Source organism: Macaca fascicularis, chromosome 12 (assembly GCF_037993035.2).
Source record: "Macaca fascicularis isolate 582-1 chromosome 12, T2T-MFA8v1.1".
NCBI lineage: Eukaryota > Metazoa > Chordata > Mammalia > Primates > Cercopithecidae > Macaca > Macaca fascicularis.
The window spans coordinates 129,319,384-129,336,427 of NC_088386.1; the positions used below are offsets into that span (position 1 = coordinate 129,319,384).

Here is a 17,044-nt window from a genome sequence, read left to right on the forward strand (position 1 = left end):
TACGTGTTTTTTTTTTTTTTTTTTTTTTTTTTTTTTTTAGAGAGGCACACTCTTGTTCTGTCATCCAGGCTGCAGTGCAGTGGTTCAGTCATAGGTCACTGGAGCCTAAATTCCTGGGTTCAAGCAACTTTTCTGCCCCACTTTCCCTAGTAGCTAGGACTACAGGCATATGCCACCATACCCAGCCAATTTTTAAAGTTTTTATAGAGATGGAGTCTCTATAAAAGCAGAGGGATACTTTACTATGCTCTGTTGCCCAGGCTGGTCTTGGATTCCCGGGCTCAAGTGATCTGCCTGCCTCGTCCTCCCAAAGTGCTGAGATTACAGGTGTGAGATACCATGCCCAGCCCCACTTTTCTGTTTTATTTACACACTTGAAAACAGACGGAGCTGGGTGTGGTGGCTACGCCTGTAATCCCAGCACTTTGGGTGCCCAAGTCGGACGGATCACCTGATGTCAGGAGTTCGAGACCAGCCTGGCCAACAAGGTAAAATCCTGTCTGTACTAAAAATAACAAAAATTAGCCGTGTGTGATGGCGCACGCCTGTAGTCCCAGCTACTTGGGAGGCTGAGGCAAGAGAATCACTTGAACCTGGGAGGTAGAGGTTGCAGTGAGCCCAGACTGTGCCACCGCACTCCAGCCTGGGCAACAGAACGAATCTCTGTCTCAAAAAAGGAAAAAGAAAAAAAAAGAAAACAGATGGGAAGGATGTTATCTCGGAATGTGAATAGTAGGTGTTAGCAGTGGTTGGGCTCTGGGTGGTCTCAAGTAAATAAAAAGTAACCTCCAACAAACAAGTCTGCCATGAGTTGGTCCGTTTAACACAGGACTTTATTTCCACCAAATGTCAGAAAACAGGTGAGGAAGCAGCTGGTTGAGCACGTGCCAGGGGAGAGGAGGTTGAATGCTGATAGTGGCAGCACTGCCGCGTTGTTCTCAGGTGCTTGTGAGATCCATAGGTCAGGAAGCTGGGGAGGCTGCCTCTGGCCCAGGCAGCACCAGCTTCAGGCCTCTGGTATGTTTCACTGACTTCCAGGTTTCCAAAGCGCCCTGTCTGCACCCCTCTTATGACACTCAAAAACAATTTGTGGAAATTTCCAAACAGACGCAGAAGTAGAGACCGTTGAATTAATTACATCAGCCTTGTGTCTTTCTTGTTTCATCTGTTTCCACCCCCTTCTCCCACCCCTACTTTTTTTCCTGGGCATTTTAAAGCGAATTATTCTGTTCTTCCTACTATGTCAAGTATCCTTCTGCTGGAGCAGTTTCCTGAAAGGTCAAGGGTCGAGTCCCTTTCATTGTAGTATTCCAAGCGGCACTCAGCACTCAAGTGTTCAATAAACATTTATTGAAACAGAGTGATTTCATTCCACAGCTCGATAGGGAGATGGATTTTGTTCTGTCGGTTTCACAGAAGCTGAATCTTTCCTACCTTAATGAACCACAGATAGCATGGTGTATTTTGGGATGTCGCTCCTGCTGCTGGTGGTTAAGGTTTGTGCCTTTGGTGTGTAGTGCAGATGGGTTTGTGCATAAATTCACTTTCAGAAAAAGTAGGGTGATTGGTTATGGCTTTAATTTAGTCTGAACTTGTACAGACAAAAATAATGAAAAGTAAATCTTCCCCAAACATAAAAAAATGTTTTTCATTTGCTGTCTAAGCATGGAGAGAGTTGAAATCAGACAGGTCTGAGTCTGAAGCCCACATCTGTCACTTCACTGTAGATATCTGTGTCCTCTCTGGACCCCAATTTCTTCATTAGTAAAATGGGGCCATAACTATTGTATGGGGCAAATTAAATACAGATTTTACATAAGCTCCTGGCACACAATAGGCACTCCATAAATACTGATTCTTTCTTCTCCTTGCCCATGATTCTGTGAAATGGGAACATTTCCTGGGCCTCCCTTAGACGGTCATTGTATGGATAAAATGGGTAATCTCTGGAAAGTGCTTACACCTGAGCCTGGAGCAAGTCAGAGCTCATCTTCCTGGGTACTGCTACGGGTGCAGCCCCTGCCCTGGAAGTCCTTTTAAAATCATATGTGTGCCTTCCCTGTCTCGTCTACCCTGTTCCCTTTCCCTAGAGGTAACCACTTAACCATTTTAATTGTTATTTTGGTTAAATTGTTTCTTTTTGAAAAAAACTTTAAGTTTATCTTCTTCACACACACACAATGTCCTCCTTTTTACACAAAGATACTAATAGCATGTTCCATTTTTTTTTTTTTTTTGGAGATGGAGTTTTGCTCTTGTCTCCCAGGCTGGAGTGCAATGGCACGATCTCGGCTCACTTCAACTTCCACCTCCCAGGTTCAGATGATTCTCCTGTTTCAGCCTCCCGAGTAGGTGGGATTACAGGCGTGTACCACCACGTCCGGCTAATTTTTTGTATTTTTAGTAGAGATGGGGTTTCACCATATTGGCCAGGCTGGTCTCCACCTCCTAACCTCAGGTAATCCACCAGCTTTGGCCTCCCAAAGTGCTGGGATTACAGGCGTGAGCCACTGCACCTGGCCTCTTAATAGTATGTTCTATGCATGTTCTGCACAGTTCTCTTTTTACTTACTCTGATTTGGAGACCGTTCCATAACATATAAAGATATCTTCCACAATCCTCGTATAGATATGTGGTACTGCAGAGTTGGAATGTACTGTAGTTTTTCGACCACTAGCCTGTTGGTGGGCATTCGGGTTATTTTCAGTGTTCTACTATAATAGTTTGTAGCACATAGCCTTGTACAAACTTTGTTTTCTATTTTGCCAAGGTGTCTTTTGGGATAGATTCCTAGGAGTGGGCTTGCTAGATCAAAAGAGTAAACGCATGAATAACCGCTCTGGATTTTGCCAAGTGTTTGTCTTCAGGGCCATCCCATTTTGCAGTCGTGTCAAGTGCCCAGCTCCCCATTGCCATAGAAGCAGAATGTGTTGCCTCTTTGTTTGTTTGTTTTTTTAATTTGTTTTGAGATAGGGTCTTGCTCTGTCGCCCAAGCTGGAGTGCAGTGGTGTGATCACAGCTCACCGCAGCAACCTCTACATCTTGGGCTCAGGTGATCCTCCCACCTCAGCCTCTCAAGTAGCTGGAACTGTAGGTGCACTAATTTTTAAATAATATTATTTTTTGTAGAGGTGGGTTCTCTATGTTGCTCAGGCTAGCCTTGAACTCCTGGTCTCAGGTGATCCTCTCACCTCAGCTTTGCAAGTAGCTTGGACCACAGGTGTGCACCACCATGCCCAGATCGTTTTTTTTTTTTTTTTTAATTTGAGGCCGGGTGTGGTGGCTCACACCTGTAATCCTAGCACTTTGGGAAGCCTAGGTGGGCGGATTGCCTGAGCTTAGGAGACCAGCCTGGGCAACATGGTGAAACCCCATCTCTACTAAAATACAAAAATTAGCTGGGCGTGGTGGCTTGTGCTTATAGTCCCAGCTACTCAGGAGGCTGAGACAGGAGAATTGCTTGAACCAGGGAGGCGGAGGTTGCAGTGAGCCGAGATCGTGCCACTGCACTCCAGCCTGGGCGACAGAGTGCGACTCCATCTCAAAAAAAAAAAAAAAATTGTAGAGATGGGGTCTCACTGTGTTGCCTAGGCTGGTCTCAAACTCCTGGGCTCAAACTATCCTCCCGCCTCAGCCTCCCAAAGTTCTGGGGTTACAGGCGTGAGCTACTGTGCCCAGCCTTGTTTGTTTCTTGTCAGTTTGATGGTGCAAATAGTATTGTCACTTAGTTTTGTTTTTCTCTTCTGAGCTAAGTTGAGCATCTTTTCCTTCATTTCAGGGCCTTTTGCAGTTTTTTTTCTGTCAAATGTTTGTTCATATTTTTTGTCCCTTTTTCTACCAGGTTGTTAGTCTGTTCTCAATTTTTTTAAGTTCTTTAAAGATTAGGGATATTAGTCCTTTGTGGTATTTTGTAAAACCTCCTGGCCTGGTGTGGTGGCTTATGCCTGCAATAAGGGAGGCCAAGGCCTGCGGATTGCCTGAGCAACATAGCGAGACCCTGTCTCTACAAAGCAAAACAAAACAAAACAAGTGTACCTGTAGTCCTAGCTACTTGGGAGGCTGAGATAGGAGGATCACTTGAGCCCAAGAGGTCAAGGCTGCAGTGAGCTGTGATTGAGCCACTGTAGTCCAGCCTGGTTGACAGTGTGAGAACCTGTTTCAAAACAAAAACAATACTTCCTGAGGCACTGGCCTCAATTTTTTTAAGTTCTTTAAAGATTAAGGATATTAGCCCTTTGTGGTATTTTGTAAAACTTTCTAGCCTGGTGTGGTGGCTTAATTAAGATAATTAATTAATTAATTAAGATAAATAAACCCACTAAACCCGAGGGACTGTTGGTCTGGGGAGGGAGACAGCCTCATAATGGATGTTCATGTACTTGCAAAGTGATGACGGCTAGTTCTGCCTGGGGGGAGTCTGGGAAGACTTCCTGAAGGTGGTGGCATTTGACTTAGGTCTCAAAGCTTAGTCAGTAGAAGAGGAGCTGAGGATTTCCAGGCAGAGGAAAGATTATATTCAAAAGAGTGGGGAAATAACGGAGTCAGTTGTGTTTGGGTCAGGTGGTTCTGGGAGGGGTGAGAGAGGAGCCTTTCAGATTGGGAGGAGCCCTGTGGGCCCGCGAAGCCTTCCTAGATGCCATGGAAAGTGAGGAGAGGTGTGGGAGTGGGCCCTGGCTCTGAGACCGTATTCTTCTTCCAGTCACCTGGGAGCTTCTAACACGGTGGCTCCCTGCCCCTCCAACACTGATGCTCATCACTGGTTGGGTGGGGCCGGTGGTCACTGTTTCTCAAAGCTTGTCAGGTAATTGTAATTGGCAGTTGGGGTGAGATCCTCCCGTTGAGAGAGAGAATTGTGGCAGCAGGTTGGAGGAAGGATGCACAGAGAACAAACTTGGTCTGCTTAGGAGCCACCTGGGCTCTTGGCAAAAATTCATATTTCCAAGGCTCAGGAGGTTGGGCGTGGGGCAGTAATTTGCTTTTTCTTTCTTTATTTTATTTTATTTCTATATTATTATTTTAATAACCTGTACTTTTTTTAAAACTAGTTCAGTGAAGTAGTGAGAACGGGGTAGAGAATAGAGCAAGGAGTTCAGTCTGTAGCTGGTTGTGAACCCTCATTTGAGATAGCTCACTGCCTTCAGGCCAGCTATAGCCTGCATTTTTAACAAACGTTCCAGGGATTCTGATGTGGTGGTCTGGGCCACACTTTGAGACACACTGAGCCTGAGACAAGAGGCAGAACAACTTAAGCCTGAGGTAGGCGGGGCTGAAGAGGAGGGGCAGAATCTTCCATTATTTTATTTATTTATTTATTTTTTTTGAGACAGGGTCTCTCTCTGTCGCCCAGGCTGGAGTGTAGTGGCCGGATCTCCGCTCACTGCAAGCTCCGCCTCCCGGGTTTATGCCATTCTCCTGCCTCAGCCTCCCGAGTAGCTGGGACTACAGGCGCCTGCCACCTCACCTGGCTAGTTTTTTTGTATTTTTTAGTAGAAACGGGGTTTCACCGTGGAATCTTCCATTATTTTAACAAATACAATCAATGATCCTAGGTAGCCAGTTAGAAATGGGGAGTGAAGGAGGAAAAGAGTTGAGCGCCTGCTACTTCTTTTAGATTTGATGATGCTATTAATATTAACTAAAGAGGAAATGTGGGGTCAGTGAACAGTGAGATGAGGTACGTTTCAGTGTGGAGGCCTGGCCCGTGGGGACGCCAGCATACAAGACTAGGTTTGAGTAGCAGTGATGCTGACAGAGCGGGAGTGAACTCAGCCAACCCCTCGTCATCAGCCAGGAATGCATTTGGCTGCAGGTTGATGTCATCAGGACCCACACTGGCTACCTTGGAGCCTCAACATGCTTGCTACAGCACTAGATGTTGTGTGTTCATTCAAAGCAAAGGTGGTACTGCGGCTACACGTGTTCCCATATACCAGCTGAGTACTCACCTACCTCCCCACCCCCAACAGAACTGCTTAGGTCTCCTTGACTGGTACTGGGGTAATGGGGATTAGCCCTATGATGAAAGGCCCCCCCGCCCACCACCCCCAACTCAGAAGCAAGGTCCTGTGAGCAGTGAGGATGTCTGTGTATGTGTGTGTAGGTGTTAACAGTGTTGGCCATACCACAGTAAGAGAAGTGTCCTGGGTTTAGGAAAAGTGAGTGTGAACTCCAAATGAAGGGCACATCTGGAGCAGCTCTCTCTTGGGTGTTTGGGTGTACACATTGTTGCCACTTTTTGGCTTTTTTGGTTTGGTCCTTGCTCACAGTAGTGGGGGCAGGAATGAGGTGTCACTCCTCCTGTCAGTAGAAGCTTTGGCATAGGAACTTTGGGACATGGTCAGTTTTAATCTTGGTGGCAGTGCATTGAAAACAAGGGTAGTGGCAGTGGGGAAGTTGGATTCTCTTGATGGGTAAGGGAAGGATGATGTCCTTTTTCCATGGGTTGGTGTTTTGGAGTCTTCAGAAAACCTATGTTGGGTTCCTTTCTGTCAGAGTTAGCACCAGACTCGGAGTCTGGCTCTGCAGAGCTGAGCGCGATTCTGCAGTGCCGTGGTTGCCTGGTGTGCTCTCTCCTGCTGGCCGTTGGTGTCATGAAGATGCCGATGTGGCACACATTCCATTGCCGCCTTGGGCATTCCCTCAACTTCTGCCAGGATGCAGTAAGATCAGGTTATAGGTAGATAGGTGGTGGGTAAGTTGCAGGTAGTTCCTGAATGAGGATGAATCTGTGGGTAGTGTTTTGAGTAGATACAGGAATTTACCTTTGCTTAATTGATTTAAATCAGACTTTTATGCTGAAGTTTTATTTTGCCAACAAGTATTGTCTGGGCTCTGGGTTTGAATTCTAGGTGTGACATTCATTAGCCAAATGGCCTTGGGTGAATTACTTAATCCTCTGGCCCTCAGTTTCCTTGTAAAGTGGGGATATTACCACCACTTTCAAAATTGATGTGAGGATTAAAAGATGAAAATGGCTCCTACTCGGGTAGTGGATGTGGTATGTGTGAAGTGTTGGAGATAATCTGGAGGTTTTTGAATATGTTTTGCATGCCTTATGTTTTGTGAACAAATTATTTTCTGATTGCTTCCTATTTGTGAATCATGGTGCTTATAAATTGCAAACCACAGACGAAGCTTTGAGTTAGAATTGGAGAGGCCTGGGATTTCTTTTGTGACCTGTCATTAGTTGTTCAACCGGGCAAGTTACTTAGTCTCTCTGTTTACCAGTTTTCTTATTAGTTAACTGGAATGTTAGTTTCTGTCTCATAGACCAGAAATGTTTGTTCTGTTAAGAAGACAAGTAAATATAAAAATAACGCATGAAAATTTAAAGTTATATGCAAATTGGGCCAGGTGCGGTGGCTCACGCCTGTAATCCCAGCACTTTGGGAGGCTGAGGTGGGTGGATTACCTGAGGTCAGGAGTTCGAGACCAGCCTGGCCAACATAGTGAAACCCCATCTCTACTAAAAATACAAAAAATTAGCTGGGCGTGTAGTGCGCGCCTGTAGTCCCAGCTACTCGGTAGGCTGAGGCAGGAGAATCACTTGAACCTGGGAGGTGGAGGTTGCAGTGAGCCGAGACCGTGCTACTGCACTCCAGACTGGGCAACAGAGCAAGACTCCGTCTCAGAAAACAAACAAACAAAGTGATGCGCAAATTGATAGAAGTAAGTTTTACCAGCTACTTTCCACTGAAACATTTGTATGTTAATGTTTTATGCTAGTATTTCCACTTTTGGGGACTTTGTGAATTTGGGTGATGTTGCTTAATTAACCATAGTCAGGTTTCTGTTTTACCTGCTTTTTTGTTGTTGTTGAAGGACTGGGAAGGTCTAAAGGACAGATAGATGGCTGAAGTGGACATTTGGCTAATTTTTATTCCTTTCTCCTATTGTTTTTTTTTGTTCCCCTCCCCAGTTTCCCAGCTGTCTGCCTGCAGCCCCTCTGTCCAGGTCACTTTGGGCAGGCTGTGGCTTGCTGCCCTCAGCCTCTGGACACGTGTCTCTTGGTTGGCCCCCTCCATTTTCTTCACCCCATGTGGCAGCTGTTTTTCATTTGTTTGTCTTTTACTGTGTAAATGTGGAAATCCTCACTCCTTACATGCTCGAGACATTAACGCTAATAGTCTGAGATTTTACTTCTGTCCTCATATTGATTAACTGTATTTTTCCCTTTACCGTTTTATATGTAGAATGATACACAGAGTATACATGTAAGTTGAGAAACACAGTCATGGGCTGTGTACACGCGGACCCGCCTGCACGGCTGATTGCCAAGGTGCTCTTCTGTGGCATCCCCCAGGGTTAAGCATTCTTTGGGGTTTAGTCTCCATTTAACTTACTCTTCTGGTAAATGCCAGTTCACACTTTCTATTGGTTTTCTTTTTGGTGGTTTTTCTTTTTCTGTGGGAGTTTCTTTTTTCTTCTTTTTTGAGAGGGAATTTCACTCTTGTCACCCAGGCAAGAGTGCAATGGCATGATCTTGGCCCACTGTAACTTCCGTCTGCTGGGTTCAAGCGATTCTCCTGTCTCAGCCTCCCAAGTAGCTGGGATTACAGGTATCTGCCTCCATGCCCAGCTGATTTTTGTATTTTTCGTAGAGATGGGGTTTCACTATATTGGCCAGGCTGGTCTCGAACTCCTGACCTCAGGTGATCCACCTGCCTTGGCCTCCCAAAGTGCTGGAATTACAGTCATGAGCCACCGCGCCCAGCCCGTTCTGTGGGAGTTTCTGCTATATTCTGGTTACTGACTGGCTGTCAGCAGTAGTGTACATATTTTTCCCACCGTGGCTTTTCTTTTATCTCTTTTTGAGGTGTCTTTGATGAGCAGAAATTCTCAATTGTAATATAGTTGAGTTTAGCAGTCATAGCTTATATCTAATATTTTTTTCTATTATATTTAAGAAACTCTTCCCAATTCCAAAGTCATTGGAAATTCTCTTTCGTCTGCTGGAAGTTTTGAAGTTCTTCTGCCTTTTGCTCTAGCACACCCAGAGTCTACCAGGAGCTCACGCATTGGTGTTCTTGGGTAACCTGACATCTCAGCCCCTTTGCTGAAATCCCCCTCCCTCCAAACCCCGGTTTGCAGTGCCACCTGTTTTATACATCAAGCTTCCAAATCTGCAAGGGTCTGTTTCTGGGCGCTCTTTGGTTCCCACATTCCACTTCTCTGAATTTGCTCTAAGGATAGTTGAGGACATAAGCAGATATTTACTTACGGGAATGTCCGCTGAAATTCTGATGATAGCATTGAGGGAGCAGGAAGCACTCTAAATCTTCTGGCAGTGGGAAGCAGGTGAATGATGAGATACTCGGTAGCCAACAAAAATGCATTTGCTGATGCAGCTATATGGTAATAATATACATGACAGAAAAAGTAGCAAGGTCAAACAACAGTATGTACAGTATGGATTCCATGTTCATAAAAAGAAAGTTGTAAGTTGAAAAAAACCTGTCATCTTTGCTTTCTCTTGTCCCGGTCACACTCAGGGTGATTTTATCTGGCTTCGACCCCATCAAGCCACCATGTCCGCTCTGGCATGTCCTCGGTGACCCCCTGGTGGCTGCTTCCTTTATCCTAGCTTCAGTTCTCATTTATGACCTCGCTGCTACATTGGACATCACTGATGCGATCTTCTCGATGTGCTGTCTCCTCTCCTGTACTTCTGCCCACTTTCTTCTCGTTCTCCTTTCTGGCTTTCCTTTCTCGATGTTGGTGTCCCAGGGTTCCCATTTCCCTGGGCCTCCATGCACTCCATGCTTTCTCCTTTGGGGCCCTTGGCAAGGCATCTCCTGTGTTAAACCTTCTCCTACATCACAGACCTGCAGTGCTGGCTGTCGCCTCACACTGAACTCCCCTGATGTCCTCGAGGCCCACAGACTCAGCACGTCCAGAATGAAACTGACGTCCCCCCACTGAGCCACACTCTTCAGAGATGTCCAGGATTTCGGTCCTGTCTCCTCCCCTTCACCTCGGTCAATTGTCACATCTTTCTGAACATTCCCGTGCCTGTGTCCATCTCTCCCCTGCCACCCCAGACTCTTGTCACCAACTCCCCCCTTATGCAAGTTTCTGAAGTGTTCTGCCAGCCTCCACGTTTCACCCCCTCTTCTTTCCCACACTGTGGCCACAGTCAGCTTTCCAGAGTGAGTGTATTTCTGAGCCACCACCGGGCTCTGTCTCTAGCCCCAAGGAGCAGCTGCGGGCCTCTGCTTGCCCAGCCCCTCCTCCCTGGCCTGCTCAGGTACCTGTTGTTCAGGCAGTCTCTCTTATGGGACATTGCTCACTGCCCTGTGCCCCACATCCCAGAGCACTCCGGTGTGTATACGTCTGCCCTCCTCTGGTCTGAGCTCCTGCCCATGCAGCCCTCAGAGCCCAGTGCGGTGACCAGCATCTGGAGACGTGGGCATGTGTCGGAGAGGGGTCAACCTCACCCGGTGACTGGGCCTGCTGATCCCTTTCAGACAGAGTCTGTTCTGGACTTTCTCTGTCCCCTGGTTTGAAGCCCTTTTCAAGGGCATTCTCAGAGGTGTCTTACTCTTCAGCAAGGACCACTGGAGACTTGCGCTTCCCCGCAAACAGCTGCACGTGGTAGTCTTGGACCTGTGGGCTGGGCGTATGTCTGTCGGGTCAGTGGGTGGCCGTGGACCACACTGCAGCTCAGGCCCAGTGCTCTCGCCAGCTTCCTCTGGAGAGCCCAGCACTGGGATTGGTGTCTCACCTGTGTTTGCTGGTGGGCGCTTGTTCACTTTCCACCTGCTGCTCTCTCTCTGACTGGAGCTTGAGAGTTTTCTTGGTGCAGTGTGTGTTGCAAATTTGTCTCTGATTGGAATAAGGGTATCCTAGATGGCTCGAACGACAGTCGGCCCTTTTGTTTGTGCATAGAACCCAACAAAGTGACTGTAAGAGCCTGGTGGCCCGGCATGGCCTGAGCGAACTGTGCAAGGGCCTGGCCCTTTCACTCCTGACTCTGCTCTAGGGGGCAAGGAGAGGCCTTGTCAGCCGAGCAGCATTTCCTGTGGGTGCCTTTCACAGCTGCCACGTGCAAAATACAGCACATTATTTTGGGGTGTTATTTTCTTGACCACTTTTGGTTCATTGCTTTTGACTAAATGTTTAAAAATATTCTGCAGCATATCTATAGTACTCACAAGCAGCGAATCAGGAGAAGAAATGCAGTTTCTGAGAAGGCTTCAAAGAAATCATGGTCTTTATCTCTTCCCCAGCCTTTTCCGCTGAAACCCACCAGTCTTTTTCTGAGCACTCTTGTTCTATAAATAAAGCAACAGCTCTCCTTGGGCAGCCCAAGATCGCAGACTCTCATCCGCCCTCAGAAAGATTGTGCATGTGCGTGCGTGTGTGTGTGTGTGTGTGTAAGAGTGGTGGTGCAGTGAGTTGTGTTTTAATTTTGCTTTTCTTTTATGTATGAGATGTGTAGCAGGAGATGCAAGAAAAAATACTCTAGCATCTGTCCTTTAAAGATAACTTATTATAACTTTTCTGGGTTTTGGCTTGTTGGTTTTGTCTTTTTTTTTTGCCCATTTAGGGAAGAGATGGAAGTGATTGCTTTCCACGCAGAGGTAAGGAAGAGGAATGGGGGGCCAGGAGAGATGTCCTCACAGTGAGGCCTTTGAGGTCAACAGAGAAAGGGTCTCGTGATGTATGTTTTAGGCTACTGTGGATGGCATTGCTCTGTGCAGATGTATTTGAAATGAGTGTCATCCATGTGTACTTGGATCTGAAAAGGATGTTTGGAAACAAATACCATTTCCCAGTCCTTCACAGTGAAGACTGGTTTGTATCCTCGCTCCCAGAATCAGGGGGTGGGACTTTCTGTCTGCCTTGGATCACCCTTGTTCTGTTTTGGACGGGACCTCAGATGCTAGCTGTATGCTGGGGATCCCTGCTGTCTCTAGGGGAGCGGGTGGGGATGGGAAGGTCACTTCTGGCAAACAAGCTTCATCAGGATGCTTGATCGTTGGATAATGTTGGGCTCCTCTCTTTTTCCTTCCTGGCACTCTTTAATTACTGGGGAAAGGGTGGGTGCCTTTTTCAGAAGTGTGAGGTGAATGTATAAGCCAAGAATGAGTCAGTAGATTCTTCAGCAGCTCTCCCCTGCGCCGATCCTCTAGAGTTGGAAAGGGCTGCTGTCGTGCCACCGGGCCAGTGCCGAAAGCAGAGTTTGCCATGATTGGCATGTGCTGGTGAGCAAGAAGCTCTTGGAAGTGGTCGTGAGTGCAGCCAGTTTCCCCCAACCCAGGAAGGGCACAGTGAGGATGGCTTGTTGCAGGATAAGGAGGAGACCCCTAGGCACTGTGCATTGGCCTGTGCTATGCTGTCCGGGCGTGGTCCTGGTGTCCGTCCACATGTTGATGGGGTGTCGGGGTGGGGGCTTTCTGCAGCCTTCCCTGTTCCGCTCTCTCCTGTTGTGAACGGCCGGTAGACGGATCGGGCAGTGCAGTGTTCCGTGCTTGCATTCTGGCACAAGTGGGGGACAGGAGCCTCCTGTGTCTTGCTCTTGCTGGTTTTATGTTAGGGAGTTTTCAGCGTTTGTGGATACTTAAGAACTTTGTGCACACGCTGTTTAAAACATTGACGTAAAGTGCAGAGCTATATGGGATTATGTAATTAAGCAAAAGCTTCTCTGAACCAGTGTGCTTGTCTTTGAACAGAATTTTTAGGAAGCCTCCCTCCGTTTCCATGCTGAGGCCCTTGTGGACTGGGCATTTCTGTGAGGTGGGATGTAACATAGTGTGCAAACGCTGAGAGCCAGGTTCTTGTCTTCATGCATGTCGTTTATTCTTTCTGACTGTGTTAATGGCTCCAAGTACGTCAGAAAGTCTCATGACCAAGTAGTTCCTTACGCATTTGATGTTTTGGTGGCATGGGCCGTGTAAGGCGGGGGAGCAGCTCCGGGATAAGTAGTGCCCCCTTCATTCTTGGCTTTAATTGAGCCAAGGTGAGTGGACTGTAGAGTCAATTTCTGGATTCTTATAAGAGAACATCTTGTGTTATGGGGTGAACTCATCAGATTTTCGGGTTGAGAGGAGTTTTAGTGTCTGTGGCCGAGGCACTTCCCTCTCATGGTGTGTGCAGATGCACACACCCAGCCTGTGAGTGGTGGGTTGGCCTGAGGGTGCAGGCCTGGAGCTTCTGAGCCCCAGAGCCACTGACGTAGACAGCTTTGGCAGCAGCATCCTGAGAAATGGCAGGGGGCCAGAGAACACAGAGACAGGGCCAAGAATAGCTGAAAAATACCAAATGTTGAAGTTGGAGAATGCACTGGCCCCATGTCCCAGTGTCTTCCCAGCTGCTGCGTACTATGGCCCTGTGAGCCTCAGTGTCCTTTCTTCATGTTGCCAGTGCATCCAGGGCACACCCTGGGCCTCTGACACCCCCACCCACACAGGCACACATTGCCCCATAGAGGAAAGGATTGGTGCAACCCCCATCCCCCCGGCAGCATGCTGGGCCTGTGCATAGGTCAAGGTCTGTTGAGAGTGTGAGAAATATTTTCTTTTGGAGACATGAATATGTTTCAGCCACAACAGGGTGCGTTTCAGCCGGAAGAGTGAAAGGGCACCTTGAAAACTCAAGTTTATGAATATGTTTCTGTACTTTCAGACCATCATCAAAGAGGGGATGCTGACCAAACAGAACAATTCCTTCCAGCGATCAAAAAGGAGATACTTTAAGCTTCGAGGGCGAACGCTTTACTATGCCAAAACGGCAAAGGTGAGGCCCCATGCAGGAAAACACGCATGAGGACATCACAGGAGCTGTCCCGGGGGAGGAATTGGGGGTGCTGAGTCCTTGTGTGGGAAAAGCTTCAATTTTCAGATCTGTTATTGCCAGTGAGTTTTGTAACACTCCACACTGTCAGGTTTTACTTGTCTCAAGGTATGTTTTATTTCTTAGCAAAATTAATTTCTATTCATTTTCCTTTTCTTTAATGTCATCAGTAATGGGGAAAAGGAAAAAAAGGGTCACAGAAACAGCCACATTAAAGTTGGATATCTTTGTTTCAGAAAGGTTGGGGGGAATCACAGGGTTATGAATTTTATCTTATTATTATTAAATAATTCTTTATTCTTTAAGTATATTGAACTTTTTTTTTATTTTTTGTTTTTTTTAGAGGGGGAGTCTTGCTCTGTTATCCAGGCTGGAGTGCAGTGTCGAGATCTTGGCTCACTGCACCCTCCGCCTCCTGGGTTCAAGCAATTCTCCTGACTCAGCCTCTCGAGTAGCTGGGATTATAGGCACCTGCAACCACGCCTAGCTTATATTTTGTATTTTAGTAGAGATGGGGTTTCACTATGTAGGTCAAGCTGGTCTCAAACTCCTGACCTCAAATGATCTGCCTGCCTTGGCCTCCCAAAGTGCTGTGATTACAGGCGTGAGCCACCCATGCCTGGCCTAGAGATGGGGTTTCACCACATTGCCCAGCCTGGTCTTGAACTCCTGACCTCAAGTGATCCTCCTGCCTTGGCCTCCCAAGGTGCTGGGATTATAGGCATGAGCCACTGTGCCCGGCCAAAGTAGAAGGAGCTGAGCTTTTTGATGTGTGAACAGAAATGGGAAATTCTTTATTTTTAGGCTTTCTAGCAATTAACCTTCTTTCTGTTGCCCTATTGTAGGTAGATTTAAAACTAGAAGCACCAGGTGGGTGCTGCTGGAGGAGGAGCAGCCAGTGAAAGTCACAGATTACTGCCATGTTTAAGCGGATGTGGTGTTAGACATTCAGACACCAGTGTGTTGGCTGGGATTCCGAATACCTGTATTTTTATATCAGTATTGGTGTCAGTACTAATATTTTGGTATTTAAGAAATCTGGGATCTGAATCATTTACATTTTGAGACATATCCCTAGAAAGTTACTGCATTAAAATTTGAAATGGAACAAAGCAGCTTTTTTAGAAAGGGTTCTGACCACTTCCCTCACTTAAAAAAAAAAAAAAAAACACGAGAAAACACCTTTTACAGTTAGTTCTGGGGGCGAGGGGAGGGGGAAGTTTACTTAAAAGATTGAGTCTCTTTTCTGAGTAATTAGTTTGATTTTCTCCAGGGTTCCTCATAGAGCCATCGTAGAATAGAGGGGATGGTATATGGGAAACAGCAGGCAGGGGCTGTGCTGGGGGACTGTGACTGTGTAGGGAATGGAAAGGGAGATGGGGGAGGTCCCCAGGCCTGATTCCCAGCCTGCCCTGGAGCGTCTCTCTCTCTCCAGGACCAGTCTCCTTCTGATCTGCTCCCTTGTTTCCTTTCACGGCCAAACCCCTTCCATTTGGACTTGTCTCTCTTCCCCAGAAGAATTCATTTTAGCCAGGACCTTTCCCCTCCATGTGCTCGCTGGAGGAACAAGCTGCGAAGACACAGAATCCTCAGTCCGGACCCTGGGGCCTTCCCCCAGCCAGAACACTGTGTGAGAACATACTTCACATGTAAAAGTGAACACTGGTGTTGACAGTAGTAGTAAATACAGAAATACCAGCATTGGGTTGTTTGCTTTGGTTCTCTCTCTTTTTTCCTTCACTAATGCAATGCCAAAGTTCGTAGATTTTTTTTTTTTTTTTTTTTAAATCATGGCACTATACCTGTGAGCCCGAGCTTTTGGTTAGAAGCAGGTGGGTGAGTTAATTTGGATTGGCTTATTGATTGGATCCTACAGTTTCAAGGTACTTGGGCTTCTGTGGGTGCTGGGTAGGGATCCAGGGGGGTGTGGTGGGCAGCGCTGGCTAGTGCTTAAGGATGTCCTTATCTTTGTGTGCCTTAGTCCCTGTGTTTGTCTCTTTCCAGTCAATCATATTTGATGAGGTGGATCTGTCAGATGCCAGCGTGGCTGAATCCAGTACCAAAAACGTCAACAACAGTTTTACGGTAAGATTCCTGAGTCACGCCTTTCTTGATTCTTTACTGAAGTTGGCTTTCCTTTTTGATCTGAACATGTGTCCAAGCAGTTCAAACACTTTCATTCTTTTCTTTCTGATTGGAATGATTGCTGGTAAAATTTGAATTTAATGCTGAAAGTAATACTGTGGTTGGAAAATAACCAAGAATTTGGCATGCATAAGCACTAAGGGACAATAGGGACAAAATGAACATTTTTTAAATATGTTTTGGTTCACGTCTTTTTTTTTTTTTTTTTTTTTTGAGACGGTGTTTCGCTCTTGTTGCCTGGGCTGGAGTGCAGTGGCGCTATCTCCAGCTCCCAGCAACCTCTGCCTCCCGGGTTCAAGTGATCCTCCTGCCTTAGCCTCCCTAGTAGCTGGGATTACAGGCATGTGCTACCACACCTGGCTAATTTTGTATTTTTAGTAGAGACGGGGTTTCTCCATGTTGGTCAGGGTGGTCTGGAACTCCCAACCTCAGGTGATCTGCCCGCCTCGGCCTCCCAAAATGTTGGGATTACAGGTGTGAGCCACCACGCTCGGCTGGTTCATGTCTTACTAGCTCTGTACAGAGTTTTGTTTTTTGTGATTAGTGTAGAAAATTTGGAAAATGCAGACAAGTATGTTAAAGCAATTGAAAAGCAGCCATAATTCAGCCACCTCAAAAAACATTGAGTGTTAATATTTTGGTGTATTTCTTTTTTTTTCCTTTTTTACGTTTAAACTTTCTTCCTTCCAAATTTATAAAAGTTATATTGGACTTTGTGCAAAAGTTCTAAATGCATGAAATCATGTGATTGCACCACTTGGAAGTGGCCGGCTGCTTACTCTGGAGTGTTTATCTTTATTTCTGTATATTTGTGTCTTTACCTTCGTGTACCCGTGAGATCATGCTGAACCTTTTGGTTTACACCTGTGTGTTTTTTTTTTTTCCCCAGGACAATTTATAGTAGACATTTGCTCATGTCAGCTGATCTAAATGTTCATTATATTTTTTAATGGCTATAGTAGCATTTTCTTGTATGATTTTATAATTTAGGCTTTACGGGCTGACTTTAGTGCCTACCTGTATAAGGTTTGACTCTTAATAACAGCACTAGAACTTTTAAAGCTATTTTTCTTTATGTTATTAGGCCATCCCATCTAGACATAA

At 46.3% G+C, this 17,044-nt stretch overlaps 1 protein-coding gene and 1 long non-coding RNA gene across 32 annotated transcripts in view; both read left to right on the forward strand.

Annotated features, from left to right (window-relative positions):
- Positions 1-17,044, forward strand: part of DGKD (diacylglycerol kinase delta) — a 119,797-nt gene that overhangs the window by 20,373 nt on the left and 82,380 nt on the right. For 28 of the 31 annotated variants that reach the window (XR_012421577.1, XR_012421579.1, XR_012421587.1 and 25 more), the window contains exons 2-3: positions 13,628-13,738; positions 15,800-15,880. Coding sequence is in view for 16 of the 31 variants with exons in the window: in XM_065526269.2 (XP_065382341.1) it covers positions 13,628-13,738; positions 15,800-15,880 (192 nt within the window). In the remaining 15 variants the exon portion in view is untranslated. Of the gene's footprint in view, positions 1-13,524; positions 13,556-13,627; positions 13,739-15,799; positions 15,881-17,044 lie in introns of those variants that run through there. The other 3 variants (XM_045367928.3, XM_074010537.1, XM_074010543.1) reach the window with 1 other exon arrangement.
- LOC141408238 (uncharacterized) lies at positions 31-781 on the forward strand. Its single transcript, XR_012421589.1, has 2 exons — positions 31-149; positions 558-781. It is a non-coding gene; the product is annotated as an uncharacterized lncRNA (long non-coding RNA).